This window comes from Ascaphus truei, chromosome 9, assembly GCF_040206685.1.
Source record: "Ascaphus truei isolate aAscTru1 chromosome 9, aAscTru1.hap1, whole genome shotgun sequence".
Classification (NCBI taxonomy): domain Eukaryota; kingdom Metazoa; phylum Chordata; class Amphibia; order Anura; family Ascaphidae; genus Ascaphus; species Ascaphus truei.
This window is the reverse complement of record NC_134491.1, coordinates 23,700,209-23,714,144: the sequence shown is the minus strand read 5'-3', so window position 1 is coordinate 23,714,144 and position 13,936 is coordinate 23,700,209. Positions and strand designations below refer to the sequence as shown.

General features: G+C 44.2%; 1 protein-coding gene across 4 annotated transcripts in view; it reads right to left on the bottom strand.

Annotated features, from left to right (window-relative positions):
• The window catches only part of NIN (ninein), a 94,301-nt gene that overhangs the window by 44,721 nt on the left and 35,644 nt on the right, over window positions 1-13,936 (bottom strand). For all 4 annotated transcript variants that reach the window (XR_012803810.1, XR_012803809.1, XM_075613825.1 and 1 more), the window contains exons 6-13: window positions 11,727-11,917; window positions 8,936-9,082; window positions 7,532-7,699; window positions 6,189-6,325; window positions 5,029-5,169; window positions 3,670-3,844; window positions 2,529-2,639; window positions 622-711 (exon numbers count right to left, since the gene is read on the bottom strand). Coding sequence is in view for 2 of the 4 variants with exons in the window: in XM_075613825.1 (XP_075469940.1) it covers window positions 622-711; window positions 2,529-2,639; window positions 3,670-3,844; window positions 5,029-5,169; window positions 6,189-6,325; window positions 7,532-7,699; window positions 8,936-9,082; window positions 11,727-11,917 (1,160 nt within the window). In the remaining 2 variants the exon portion in view is untranslated. The remainder of the gene's footprint in view (window positions 1-621; window positions 712-2,528; window positions 2,640-3,669; window positions 3,845-5,028; window positions 5,170-6,188; window positions 6,326-7,531; window positions 7,700-8,935; window positions 9,083-11,726; window positions 11,918-13,936) is intronic.

The following is a 13,936-nucleotide window of genomic DNA, read 5'->3' as shown; positions in this document are numbered from 1 at the left end:
CTGTGGCAGGTCGAAGGTAACCATCCTTACCTTGCCCACACCTGCTCTAAGGAGATACGTAGGTTAGAAGAGACCAACGCATCCCATACAATATGTGGGGTCGCTGCTTGGTCCCGCACAGTGATAACCAATCATATCTTCAACACAAATATAAATAATAAGCGTTAGTGTGTGTGAGGGAACGGAGCATTCCTGACCCTACAGTACTAAGGTGTCACCATGAGCTCTTACAATGTAAAGCCAGTCCTCTCTTTAGTAGTTTTAACCCTTATACTGCCAGAAGGAGCGGCTCAGCGAGTAAAGACACCAACTGGCATGGAGTTTGGAGCAGGGGAAACTGGTTCAATTCCCGGTGTCGGCTCCTTGTGAGCTTGAGCAAGTCACTTTATCTTCCTGTGCCTCTGGCACCAAAACCATAGATTGTAAGCTCCACGGGGCAGGGACCTGTGCCTGCAAAATGTCTCTGTAAAGCGCTGCGTAAAACTAGCAGCGCTATACAAGAACATGCTATTAATATTATTATTATAGAAGTGCCCACAATGCATTGCAGGCTTCTGCTGGCAGCAAAAAGGGTGAAGACCACAAGAACACAACCAGCCCTCAATATCTCTACCAACTTACCCTGCGCTGCCGTTCATAGTCATTCTTTATTTGTGCTAATCTGTCTTCCTGGCGGAAAAACTCAGCACAGCTGGGATCCAGGTCCCCGAACTGCAAGATCAAACACAAAAAGACAACAGTCACTTATCCACCGTGGGTTTGCTGCTGGCTGCGATCCCTAATAAAAGGACAAGCATTAGAAGATGTGGGCAGGTACAATCCGTATCCCTATACGCAGGGTTTGCACATGAAACGCCTCTGCATTCAGCCAGTGGGGCCACCTCCAGTCCTCAAGGGCCACCAACAGCTCAGGTTTTAAGGATAAGACTGCTTCAGCACAGGTGGCTTAATCAGTGGCTGAGTCGAAGACTGAGCCACCTGTGCTGAAGCCGGGATATTCTTTAAACCTGACCTGTTGGTGGCCATTGAGGACTGTAGTTGGCCACTCCTGTTCTAACCATTAGGTTTTGTGCTTAGAAGTGGTTACATGGCACACATCTTTCCCTGGAAACCACACTACATATATTTATAAATGGTAGATGATCAAGGAATGCCAAGAGCATGGCAGGTTCCAATATAGCATATAGTGCTTTTAAATGCACTGCATGTTCAACAAGACCCTCTGAAAACACTGCAAGAGTCATGGCGACTACATACTTTCAATGGCCTAAAATGTCCATTTGGAAAACAGAGACCAAAAGCACATTCATTTCCAGCAATGACCGCTGTTCCAGCGCACTCCCTGTTATGCGAAACGCCACTAGATGAAGGTCTTTCTTTCCATTTTGATGGTTGCTCAGAGTGTGTGTGTGTGTGTGTGTGTGTGTGTGTGTGTGTGTGTGTGTGTGTGTGTGTGTGTGTGTGTGTGTGTGTGTGTGTGTGTGTGTGTGTGTGTGTGTGTGTGTGTGTGTGTGTGTGTGTAAAAAGCCGGCACATCAAATGATACAATAAATCTGTCTTTAATGGCTCAAGGTTTCGGCTTTCCAATGAAGCCTTTTTCAAGAGCTTGAAAGCCGAAACCTTGACTTAGTAAAGATACATTTATTGTGCCGGCTTTTTTTTTTTACCCTTCTACATAGTACAGTTTACGTTCGCAGAAGCACCCGCTCCAATCATTTGGATTATTACTGCTATTGTGTGCCCTGCCTCCTTTAAAAATGTTTATATTACACACATATCTATATATATATATATATGTCTATAGATATATATATATATGATACGAACCAATCCAAAGACCAGTAAGGAGACAGCAGACCGCACGGGGTTAATTCAATAGTCTATATTCACAACATGAAATACATGTAAGCCAACGTTTCGGTCCCACAGAGAGACCTTCCTCAGGGCCCTGAGGAAGGTCTCTCTGTGGGACCGAAACGTTGGCTTACGTGTATTTCATGTTGTGAATATAGACTATTGAATTAACCCCGTGCGGTCTGCTGTCTCCTTACTGGTCTTTGGATTGGTTCGTATCATATTTACTCTCTATGGGACTAACATCTGCTATTACAACATTTTCAACTACAGTGTGCTGACTGAATTTCATGTGTATATATATATATATATAGATATATATATATATATATATATATGTCTAAAAAATTATAGAGCGCAGTACGTTTATTTTCGGGAACCACAAGAAATGACCTCATCATAAAAATGGAGCAGTAAAAAATGTACCCTTCCTATATAAAAAGAACACAACAGGTAGCGATAAGAAAAAGTCTGCAAACGAGGAAATGCCAGACTACTATAAGGCAGATGATACCCGTGGCTCTAATACTTATACAGCCCAAGTAACACTGTAACATTCTCTGTGAGTAAAGCATGTGATCACACTGAGAAAGCTCGTCATTTCTTGTACTAAAATGAGTGAAGTTGATCCTATCCGTATTCCCCCGGAAAAGAGCACGTGCTTCTCCACTGACCCTTTCCCTCAGGGTGTTATCCAGGCTCCTCTGCAGCTTGCTTGCCAACGTCTCATACTCGATCAGCTTTTCTGCTGTCTCCAACAATTCCCTCTCCAAACGGCTGTTTTCCTGAAATGAAAAGGGAGTTTCGTGAAGAGGTTCAAGCCAAACGTTTCGGAGTCTACTCAAAGCCCAGTGTTATCTCTTTGTGATCTACCTTTACGGGTCAAAACGGTGTTGCATGCCCTCTAGCACTCAAAGGGTTACATCTGAACTTTTTTTTGGGGGGGGGGGGGGGGTGTCACTTGTATGTCTTCTGTAATTAATATCATGATGAAGATCTTGTAATGAGACCAAAAATGCTGACAAGGCCACGAGAAAACGTGCATTTAAACCTTTATTACCATCAAAACCAGAAGCTTGCTCAACCTGTGACTTTGTTCTTGGTTTAATATTTTAATGAAGATGTACTAGGGCAGGTGTGGCCAACTCTAGACCTCAAGGTTCATCAACAGGTCAGGTTTTCAGGATATCCCTGCTTCAGCACAGATGGCTCAATCAGTGGCTCAGTCAAAGACTGGGCCACTGATTATCCCTGCTTCAGCACAGATGGCTTAATCAGTGGCCCAGTCTTTGACTAGGCCACTGATTGAGCCATCTGTGCTGAAGCAGGGATATTCTAAAACCTGACCTGTTGGGGGGGGGGGGGGGGGTCTTGAGGACCGGAGTAGAAAACCCCTGGGGTAAAACAAAGCTTATTTTTAAAAATTGAACATGATTGTACTATATTGTACAAGCTCAATATACTGTACCATAATACAACTTGGGCTGAAAGAGTAGATCTGTCGTATTAACATTGTCTTTGAAGTACTGAAGTAGGTTAACACCGGTTGAATCCCAGCATTGACTCTCCTTTTAAATCAGGGCTTCTATGGACTAGAGTTGGCTCAGTCATTGACAGAGCCACTGATTGAACCACCAGTGCTGAAGCAGGGATATCCTGCGCTAGGTTAAGAAATGATGAAGCTTCAGCATGTGTGACTACACTTTTACAATAGGATAACAAGATGAAACAGATGTCATGTTAAACGGGGGTACACTGTGTATGTAAACCCTGGCTCAGGTAACGCAGAGAAAAATCCCGATCGTTCCTTCATACCTTCAAAGATAGTGTCAGCCGGTCTCGGATGCAATTCTCTTCCATTTTCACCTTCTCCAGCTCTTTCTCCAGCTCCAGGCGCTGTTTGCCGGCCTGCTGTAAAAGCTGTTCCCGCTCCTTCCTCAGGTCACTTTTCAGGGCTGTGGTTCTCTCTTTGTATTCTTCATCCAGCTTCCTATTGTCAGGGAGAGTGAAACATTATAACAGGAGTGTAGTTAAACCTCTAGTCAGCAGAGTAACCGAAACATCCCGAGAGAGACTTCCTAGAATGCTCAATATTCTAGGTTTTTTTCTTCTGTTATCCCATTTGTGTGCAGTTAATAAACTGATGCAAAAAAAGAGCTTAAACTCAAATTTTTGGTGACAAGTGACTTATGTTTGGATTCAGGCGCGGATCTTGTGCCTGTTACCTGTATCCTAGTTCTTCCATTTGTCTGTAGTAATATTAAAGCTGCAGTTTCAAGCAATATCCTGCATGTGTGTTTTTTTTTTAAATAAATCAGTTCTGTAGTAAGAAAAAATACTTTTAGCATTTTCTGTTTAAAAAAAAACAACAACTTTGAAAGACCAATTTTCTTGTATTCTATTTTAACAAGCATGCTTGTTCCTATAGCAACCATTTACATTCCCCAGATCTAAAGATGTCGCCAAACTTCGCTGATCAATAGACGGAGAACGAATTGACCGGCAGCTATGCAGTTCTTTAGGCAAGTAGAGATTGCCCACATGAAACTATTGAAGTTAAAAAAAAAACTAAAAAACAAACGGGAGCCTGAACTGCAGCTTTAAGCTGCAGCCGAGCCTTTTCCTTCAGTGGGTTATCTGAAGTAGTTAAAGTGGGACACATTTATATTTAAAGAGCCATCTCTTTGGATGCCATCTTCTGCAATGGAAGTGCAGGTAGCACCTATCCCTCCACACTTAAATGTTCATTGTATTTGTGTTGGAGTATAACATTCTAGAAGATATATTGGTCCTGGAAAAGTATACATTTATTACAGGTGGCGATGACTATTCATAGAAAAGTCAGAGAATTTGTCAAAGACAATACTACTGGTATAGTCGTACTGTATACTACTGGTGTGTATAGTGCCTTTGGCATCTCACAAGCCTCATCTCCATGTGTACACAAGAAGAGATCTTTGTATTTGAAACCTGTGAGCTATTTACACCTAAGAAGAACTTTCTTGTTGGTCCATGGAAAGCACAACCCATGATTCAGATCGGCGTTGGGAATACGATAGACCGTCACTGAACCAAACGTGGTCCTTGCACACTGTCCGCAGAGGCCCACTGTAAAAGCGGAGCTGGGAAGAAGGGTGAGTTCAATGGCACCCCTCCAGTGAGAGCAGAACCTACTTAAGATTGTATTCATTCCGCCGTTCTATCGTTGCGTGGTGGTCGTCAATCTCTGAAGCCATCCGGCTCTTGAGCCTTTCATTTTTCTCTAAGTCAGAACGGAGCTTTTCTTTTTCCCTGGCAGCTTGGTCAGCTCGTTCCCTGGAAGGAAAATACGGTATCATCGTTTCCAAGCTGCAGTCAAACAGACTCGCTGCACTGCACTCAAATATCTTGACGTAGACACTGATGACAATAGGAAGCGAGTTGCACTCAGCGGCAGATCTCCTATTAGGCCCGGGCATAGGACGGCAAAAATGTTCGCCCCCATATACATTTGCCGCGCTCTCTGGCTTATCGGGCTGATGGGAAGTCACTTACATATGCCGGGCGCCTCCTTGCTGTCTCCTCTCTGCCACCCTCCTCCTTCTGATTCGCAGCGTCGGACGTTACCAACGTGGGGCCACACTGCGTCTCATTGCCATGGCAACGTATTGTCGCGGCATCAAATGACGTGGCGTTATCATGGCAACGAGTTGCCACGTGACGTCGCTTTGGTGACGTCCGCGGCGTCATCTGACGCTGCGAATCGGAAGGAGGAGGAGGGCGGCAGAAAGAGGCGGCTAGTATATGCAAGTGCCTACGGGCGGCGGATTTCTACATCCATCGCTGGTTGCACCAAATACTTTGCCCCTTTTCTACATGGAGGGGCCCTGCACTTTCGGACCCACTTTCATTCATAAAACATTCGCAGGAAGTTAGCAGTGCGGCCTACTTGGTCCCTTCAATGTAAGTCTACCAAGAGCTGCATGATTCGGACGGCTGGTAGGAACTGGTGGTCTAACTGTATACTGTAGGTAACCTGCTTCCACTATCAAAAGCAGGGATTGTTCAAGTGGAAACAGGACCCCAGGTCAAAGCAACCTTCATTATGACAATGTAGATCAGGGGTGGGCAACTCCTGTTCTCAAGGGCCACCAACAGGTCAGGTTTTCAGGATATCCCTGCTTCAGCACAGGTGGCTCAGTCACATCTGTGCTGAAGCAGGGATATCCTGAAAACCTGACCTGTTGGTGGCCCTTGAGGAGTGGAGTTGCAAGTCCTGCTATAGAGCCACTTAATAGTCATGCATATGAAGTATACAAGTGGTTTAACGCATAGAAAAACAGACAATTACTTACAATAGATGCCTAAACTCTGACCGAAAGCTGACCAGGGCAGCTTGATACACATCATTCTTGGTCAGAAGTAGCTCGTTTTCCAGCGTCATTGCGAGCTCCGTCAGGTTAATCTTCCCTTCTAGATTAAAATCCAAAGCCTGCAAAGCCGAGAGGAGGAGACAAAGTAACACAATCTACCAGTCAGTGAGACCCACTCAATATATCAGATACCCGGAACTAAAATGTGACAGTGCCAGATCATTACTAAAGCGACCAGGCTCGTCTTCACATATCCCTACTAATAAAAAAACACATGCATACTGTACATACTGGTATTTGGGATGAACAAGACATACAATTAGATTGTAAGCTCTTCGGAGCAGGGACTCCTTTTTCTAAATATCACTTTGATGTCTGAAGCACTTATTCCCATTATGTGTTATTTGTTATTTATATGATTTCTCACGTGTATTACTGCTGTGACATGCTATGTACATTAATGGCGCTATATAAATAAATATATACATACATAAAGGTAACATTAATACAGCATTTCATACAAATAAGGACTGTAAAAAAAAAAACTCAGCTGGGGAACAGTTTAATTGGGCATCATATTGTACCTGTTGTGTAGTAATGCAGAATAATACATTAAATTTTTTTTTTAATCCACTCTATATGGTCTTTTTAATGAGCGGACAATGCTGCTTAAAAGGCAAAACATGACTCCAGCGCCTTGTTCTAAAAGCTTTGCATTTGTAAGATCAAGTTTAACACAGCGACCCCTCACGACACCCCCCTCCCCCCCCGCCCAACAGGTCAGATTGTCAGGATATCCCTGCTTCAGCACAGGTGGCTCAATCTCACCGGTGCTGAAGCTGGGATATCCATAAAACCTGACCTGTTGGGGGTCTTGAGGACTGGAGTTGCGAACCCCCTGTCTTAACCACTTCATATGCTTCATTTGTTTAACCCCTTCAGGGCACTTTCACATATTTCACAACATTTAATCAATAGGACAATAAGAAATGGTATATATTCAGTGCAGATACCTGCTAAACGGAGGTTCCCTGGACGAGGTTGGTATCATATTTTGATCAAAAGATGCAACCAAATGACCCCTTTGTTACACAGACTTGGGTTCTAAATGTAAACATGTCACTGGTATATTTGAGCCCAATTGGTAGGAGCGCTGGAATTGTTCTTTGTTAACCACTTTGATGCATGAGGAACCAGACGCACACCATTTAGAATTAATAACGTTGCAATGAAATGTAAGCCCATGATACCAAAGGACCAGACTGTACGTAACAGTGCGGCAGACATATGATAATAGAGATGAGGAATCACTTGGGATATAGTACCTTCAGGATGGCTTGACTGTTCTCAATCCCTTCTTCTTGCCACAAGTCTATGATGTCCTCCACAGAGCCATACCCTGTCCCATCATCCAGCTTGGAGAACAAGCGGAACTCAATTGCTCCAGTCATAGTCGATGGGGTAATAGTCCGCCTCCCACTCTCATCAAAGGACTGCAGCAGAAAAGGAGAGGATGGGGTGAGCGAGGCCCATCACTAATCCACATTCAACATCGCAAGATAACCTCACATCGGGAGCGGACAACTCCAGTCCTCAAGAGCTACCAACAGGTCAGGTTTATAGGATATCCCTGCTTCAGCACAGGTGGCTCAATCAGTCCCTGCTTCAGCACAGGTGGCTCAATCAGTCCCTGCTTCAGAACAGGTGGCTCAGTCTTTGACTGAGCCACTGATTGAGCCACCTGTGCTGAAGCAGGGATAACCTAAAAACCTGACCTGTTGGTGGCCCTTGAGGACTGGAGTTGGCCGCCCTTGCCTTATATTTTACCGATGTCAGTCTTTTCCACTGAGCCTACAAAGTCAAAATGTTAAAACGTACCACATTTTAACAGCCAGCTCCTTATTATTCACAAGTTTATTTTGTATTAGCATCTCCTTAACTATTTCTATATAAACAATTATATTGGGTAGCAACCAGACAATTACTAATAAAATCAAATTTAAACAAATCACGAGTCTTCAATTGATACAAATCACTAATGCAAATGATACTGGAATTATAAGCCATTTTTATGTGCAATACAAGTCTTTATCCTGTCTGTTTTAATGGGGCTTGTGGCAATAGACAATGTTACATTTTACTGTAAACGATAAAAACATTTTTGATGCTAAACGTAAGTACAAAACGTTGGAATCCCAAGTGCTTGTTTGGATATGCGCTCTCTATGGTAAAATCGATGCTTTCACTTCCTACAGCTCCAAGCATTATACAACTTTATAGGATATGTATATTTTTTTAAAGAAATCCCTTGTGTGGTAAGAGAAGAGAAGGATTGAATAGGGCCAGAGTATGTAGGTCAAGCGGTTCTGCTCTCAAATTCTCTGTTGCTATGAATAGTACAGGGGTACAAATGAGCAGAATTTGGACCGGTCAGAAAGTTTGGTTTCGGAATGTTCACAAGTTTTAGCCTACATCGAATGGTAACATGTGGGAGTTTTATTCCACCTCCTTGACATGGCCACGTGTGATATTTGGAAATAGCAATACTTTAAATGAGCCTGTTGAACACTGAAGTATCGCCGAGGCCAATATTACGCACGCAATTGTTATCATCACTTTACTGGACCGCAGAAAATACCCCACTAAACAAAGTAACGGAACAAAGCAAACACAGCAACGGTGACTAAACCGAGCAAGTCAGCCTGAAAGAAAACTGGGTGACGTGTTACCTGCATAGAGAGGTGTCTCTTTAGCTGCCGGTACGGAGTGGAAGATGATGGCGTAAGGGGCTTGGTATGTTTCAACACTTCGTAGAAAAAGTCCTGGAGGCTCATTGTATCGTCTTGGTCCAGATTCTGGAAATTATCTTCAAGAGACTGCAACACAAAACAGCTTGGATTGGGAACCTCTCAAATGTAAAAGGCTTGCGATGGACATCTTTTGGAGCAAAAACACGACAGTGTATAAGTTTGAAATTCAGTGCAATGGTTTTTTTTTTAGCGGGCCGTAAGGTTAGAAGGTGGGAAATATGCTACTGCAGGTATGGCCATCATCAGGTCACACTTTCAGGATATGCCTGCTTCAGCACAGATGGCTCAATCAGTGACTCGATCTTTGATTGAGCCACCTGTGCTGAAGCAGGGATAACCTGAAAAGCTGACCTGTTGGCGGCTCTCGAGGACTGGAGTTGGCCACGCCTGCATTACTGCATTACAACATTGTTTTGGGGACAGGATGTGCAGTCTTTCTGCTTCCTGTTGGTACGGTTAATAAAAATCAAAGCGAACTAATCCACAATTTAATGTATTAAGCGGAGAGGACCTCAGCTATGACTTTTATTGCTCGATTATTTCCTTGGCTCAGTGATAAAGCAGGTGCAGTAAAGCAATTACTTAAAATGTAAAGTTAAACACAGAGAATGAACTATGACATTAAAACACATGTACAATAGGGATGTACACAGGGATGTAATAAACTGTTACAATATTACAATTAAAATATCCACAATAAAGAAAAGTTTGAATGAAAATGGAACATTTTAACCATTGAAATGAGCTAAATTTGTAATTAAAAGGCATATCTTATAGGGTGCTATGTTAACTGGTGAGAACACACTATTTACAAAGTGCTTATACTACACATACATGGATGTATTCTTCATTCTGTAAAACTTTGCAATATTATGGAAGCATTTGTCACGGATGTGTTCTTTTGTTAGCACAGGATACACGGCTCATGAAAAAGATCTTATTATTTTAGGACTTCCTGTGTTAAACTTGAATACCATCCACGATTTCTCTCTCACCAGAGGGCAGCAGTGAGTAATATGCAGGAACGGATGATGGAGCAAGACGATGATAGAAGGCAGAAGTACAATTACAGACACCCATCGGTATAGCGGTATCCCAGCAAACTCACAAGACTGTGTTACGTTTACATCTCTGACGGACAATCCCTATCTAGCCAGAGTGAACCAATTCCTGTGACATGTTTAAAGGGTCTCATCCGAGTCCTTGATACAATTATTTTTATCCAAACCTGACACCTATAAATATTTGTAAATATTTGTTTTTAAAGTAAGACTTAGGAGAGGTTTGATTTCCTCTGGCTGCTCCGTTTTGCGTGATGTCACTGTGTGATGTCACTGTGGTCAGCAAGTGCTTGTACAGCCGGAGTCTTAACTTTATATGCTCTCTGATAAGGACAGGGGGGGGGATAAGGGGAAATAAAACACTTGATTGACAAACACTTCCCCATTCTGAGGCCCCTAAGAAATTCAGCGGTCTGACTATGTTTGACTGCTCCTTTAAATATTGATGTCTGTGCCTGACCCCTTTAGACAAGGCGTGGCGGCGACTGCTGGTGAATACCACACATCTGATGACACTTTTCAGGATGTGAGAAAGGAAGCTCTGCTTTCACATAGCTGCTCAAAAAGAAACGCTCGCAGAACTATACTTGGAAGTACTGTATATTATCACGTTTTTGGAAAGCACGGAAGCAGCGCAGACAGCAGCGCCTTTTTAGCCAACGGCAGATCGTAAAGGTTCATTATTCAAACTATTTCAACCAATGAATTTCCTTCACTGATGGGTTGTATTTGTAGCACCAATGAAAAGCATGGGTCCAAACGCAGCAAGACAGAAGTGGGCCCTGGTCAGTGTAACTTTGTTACGATGGCCGAATTATTTCCCACTTCCAGTATTAGGTCCTAACGAAAGCAATAAAGGTATATTCTGCTCTATAGGTTATTATGCTTCTGCCAGTTAGACATGACTTAAATAATCATTGGATTATAACATTGGATTATAATTGTTAATAACAATTGAGGCCATATTTATTAAGCAGTGCAATTCCATAAGCCACCTCTTCCAGGGGTGGAAGACACCTTACCGCCCGTCAAAGTGAATGGTCCATAAAGGGTCTTCCAGTGCAGGAAGGTGGCTTATGGAATAGCACTACTTAGGAAACAAGGCCCCAAGCAAATTAAATCATTCAAAATTATGAAACACCAATAAAATAGACAGAGAATGTGTTACATGACAGAATTATGTCACTAGACCATGGGAGCGCAAACTTTCGCTCCTGCGCCCTCCTGTCTTGCCGGCCCCAGTGATCGCGCCCCCCACCCCTACTTTGGAGCTGTGTCAAATGATGCTGTGGGGTCATGTGACGTCACATGACCCCGTGGTTGCCATGGCGATGCGTCACATAGTCGTCTGAATGACGGTAAATTGAGAGTCGCAAATGCCTCACGCGATCCCCCGGCATTTAATTTAAATGCCTTGGGGAAGAGCGCGGGGCCTCTGCAACCGCCTCACCCCCCCCCCCAGAAAAATCTCCCGCCCCCAGTTTGCGCACCCCTGCACTAGACCACAAATACTATATATATATTTCCATGTGGGACTGGAGGTTTAGAAGAGATTAAATTGGTCAATATGGGTTTTTGCTCAATTGACCTAAAATGTTAATCTCCCCCAAAGTGTACACCATAAAGCCATTTACGTTCTGGCAGGTTACCTCTTTCTCCAGGTTTTGGAAGCCATACTGCTCACATATGGAGAGGAGTTTCTTCCGGTTCAAGTGATCATCTCGCGTGAGGCCAAGGTCTTCGCAGACCAACTGGAGCTTCTCCTCCACCCAGTCCTGGGCTGGAGACAACACGTTTTGGGAAGCATTGAGATCATCGGGATTCCAAAACCTTAACTGGCCTGAAAGGGGACGGGAGAGAGCGACCATTTATAAACAGCAGCATTTACACGCACAAACAGTAAGACTTTCCAGAGAAAGAAGCCTGTAGGATGGTAGGAATGAGGTGCAAAAGTAGGGAGAGGGTGCAAGAGATGAGCATTATAGGAACAAATGCTCTAGGCCAGGGGGGCGCAAAACTTTTTTCCCTGTGCCCCCCTGCCGGCGGTCACCTCACCCCCGCCCCCCCCCCCCCTCAACCCCACTTACCTCGGCTCTGGCGTCATGACGTCACGTTGCCATGGCAACGTCAATGACCTGTGATGGCCTGAATATTTTAATGGTACAGAGTATTACTATCTTTATGGTGGTAATATCCCTACCCCCATGGGGGAGGGGGAATGTGTATTTGAAGAAGTAGTAGTGAGAATAGAATCTCAGCTCAGCACACAGCGTCATTATTTAATCCTGATCCCCCTAGAAATGTAAAACCAATCAGCAAACGGAGTTTGGATTTCTGCAAAATCTTTACGTCAATGAGGCATTTGGTAAAGCTCTAGTGCCCGTTGGGTTTGCCTATGAGATTTAGGTGTGTCTTTAGCCGGCGGGAGCCCTATCTGCAGAGAACACTGGTAACAACTTCCAGAAGAACCCTCAACTGGAGTGTGGTTATAAAACATTCCTCAGGGGTGAGCAACTCCAGTTCTCAAGAGCCACCAACAGGTCAGGTTTTCAGAAGATCCCTGCTTCAGCACAGGTGGCGCAGTCTTCGACTGAGCCACTGATTGAGCCACCTGTGCTGAAGCAGGGATATCCTGAAAACCTGACCTGTTGGTGGCTCTTGAGAACTGGAGTCGCCCACCCCCCCTAGTAAAGTCAGACGCGCGCTCCTCCTCAAACATTAAAACGCCTATTATGAATACACAGCGCAGGGTTATCAGAGCTGATCTTGCCTATCCATTCTGAAATGTGATACCCCACAAGCAATTCAGAATAGAGTCTGTTCCAGGCAATTGCCTTCATTTCTAAGCAACATTTGACACTTCTAAACAGAATGCACTTCAAAGTTAATCTTCTTACAGTATTTATGTTACAAACTAACCAGCCGAGCAGAATAACTGAACTGTCCCTGCATTGTGTGTCCCAAGCAGACGCATTGAGTGGTTATTGGCTGGGTGCCTACTTTTTTTTTTAAGGGACATTGCATAATGTGTCACACGTTCTAATTTACTCTTTAAACACTGTGGTGCTTTAGGGGGCCATGTAATGTGGTCTTCGCCAGCACCCAAAGGCTTAAAATCAAGGCTTTAACCTGGACCTCAGTGTCTCTATTACTGACCTATGTCCAAATCAGCAACATAAGAAGTCCCAGGATGCATTTATTATAATGGGATGCATCGTAATCTGTCATTTGAGGTGACAATTCCTCTGGCTAACAACCGGCGTAAAGTGCATTGCTGGCTCCTAACTTGAACAATGCCCAGATTGATATTTACGCGAGTGTGTGTGTGTATGGGGGTCTGTGTGTGTATGGGGGTCTGTGTGTGTATGGGGGTCTGTGTGTGTATGGGGGTCTGTGTGTGTGTATGTGTGTATGGGGGTCTGTGTGTGTGTATGTGTGTATGGGGGTCTGTGTGTGTGTATGTGTGTATGGGGGTCTGTGTGTGTGTATGGGGGTCTGTGTGTCTGTGTGTGTGTATGGGGGTCTGTGTGTCTGTGTGTGTGTATGGGGGTCTGTGTGTCTGTGTGTGTGTATGGGGGTCTGTGTGTCTGTGTGTGTGTATGGGGGTCTGTGTGTCTGTGTGTGTGTATGGGGGTCTGTGTGTCTGTGTGTGTGTATGGGGGTCTGTGTGTCTGTGTGTGTGTATGGGGGTCTGTGTGTGTGTATGGGGGTCTGTGTGTGTGTATGGGGGTCTGTGTGTGTACGGGGGTCTGTGTGTGTACGGGGGTCTGTGTGTGTACGGGGGTCTGTGTGTGTACGGGGGTCTGTGTGTGTACGGGGGTCTGTGTGTGTACGGGGGTCTGTGTGTGTACGGGGGTCT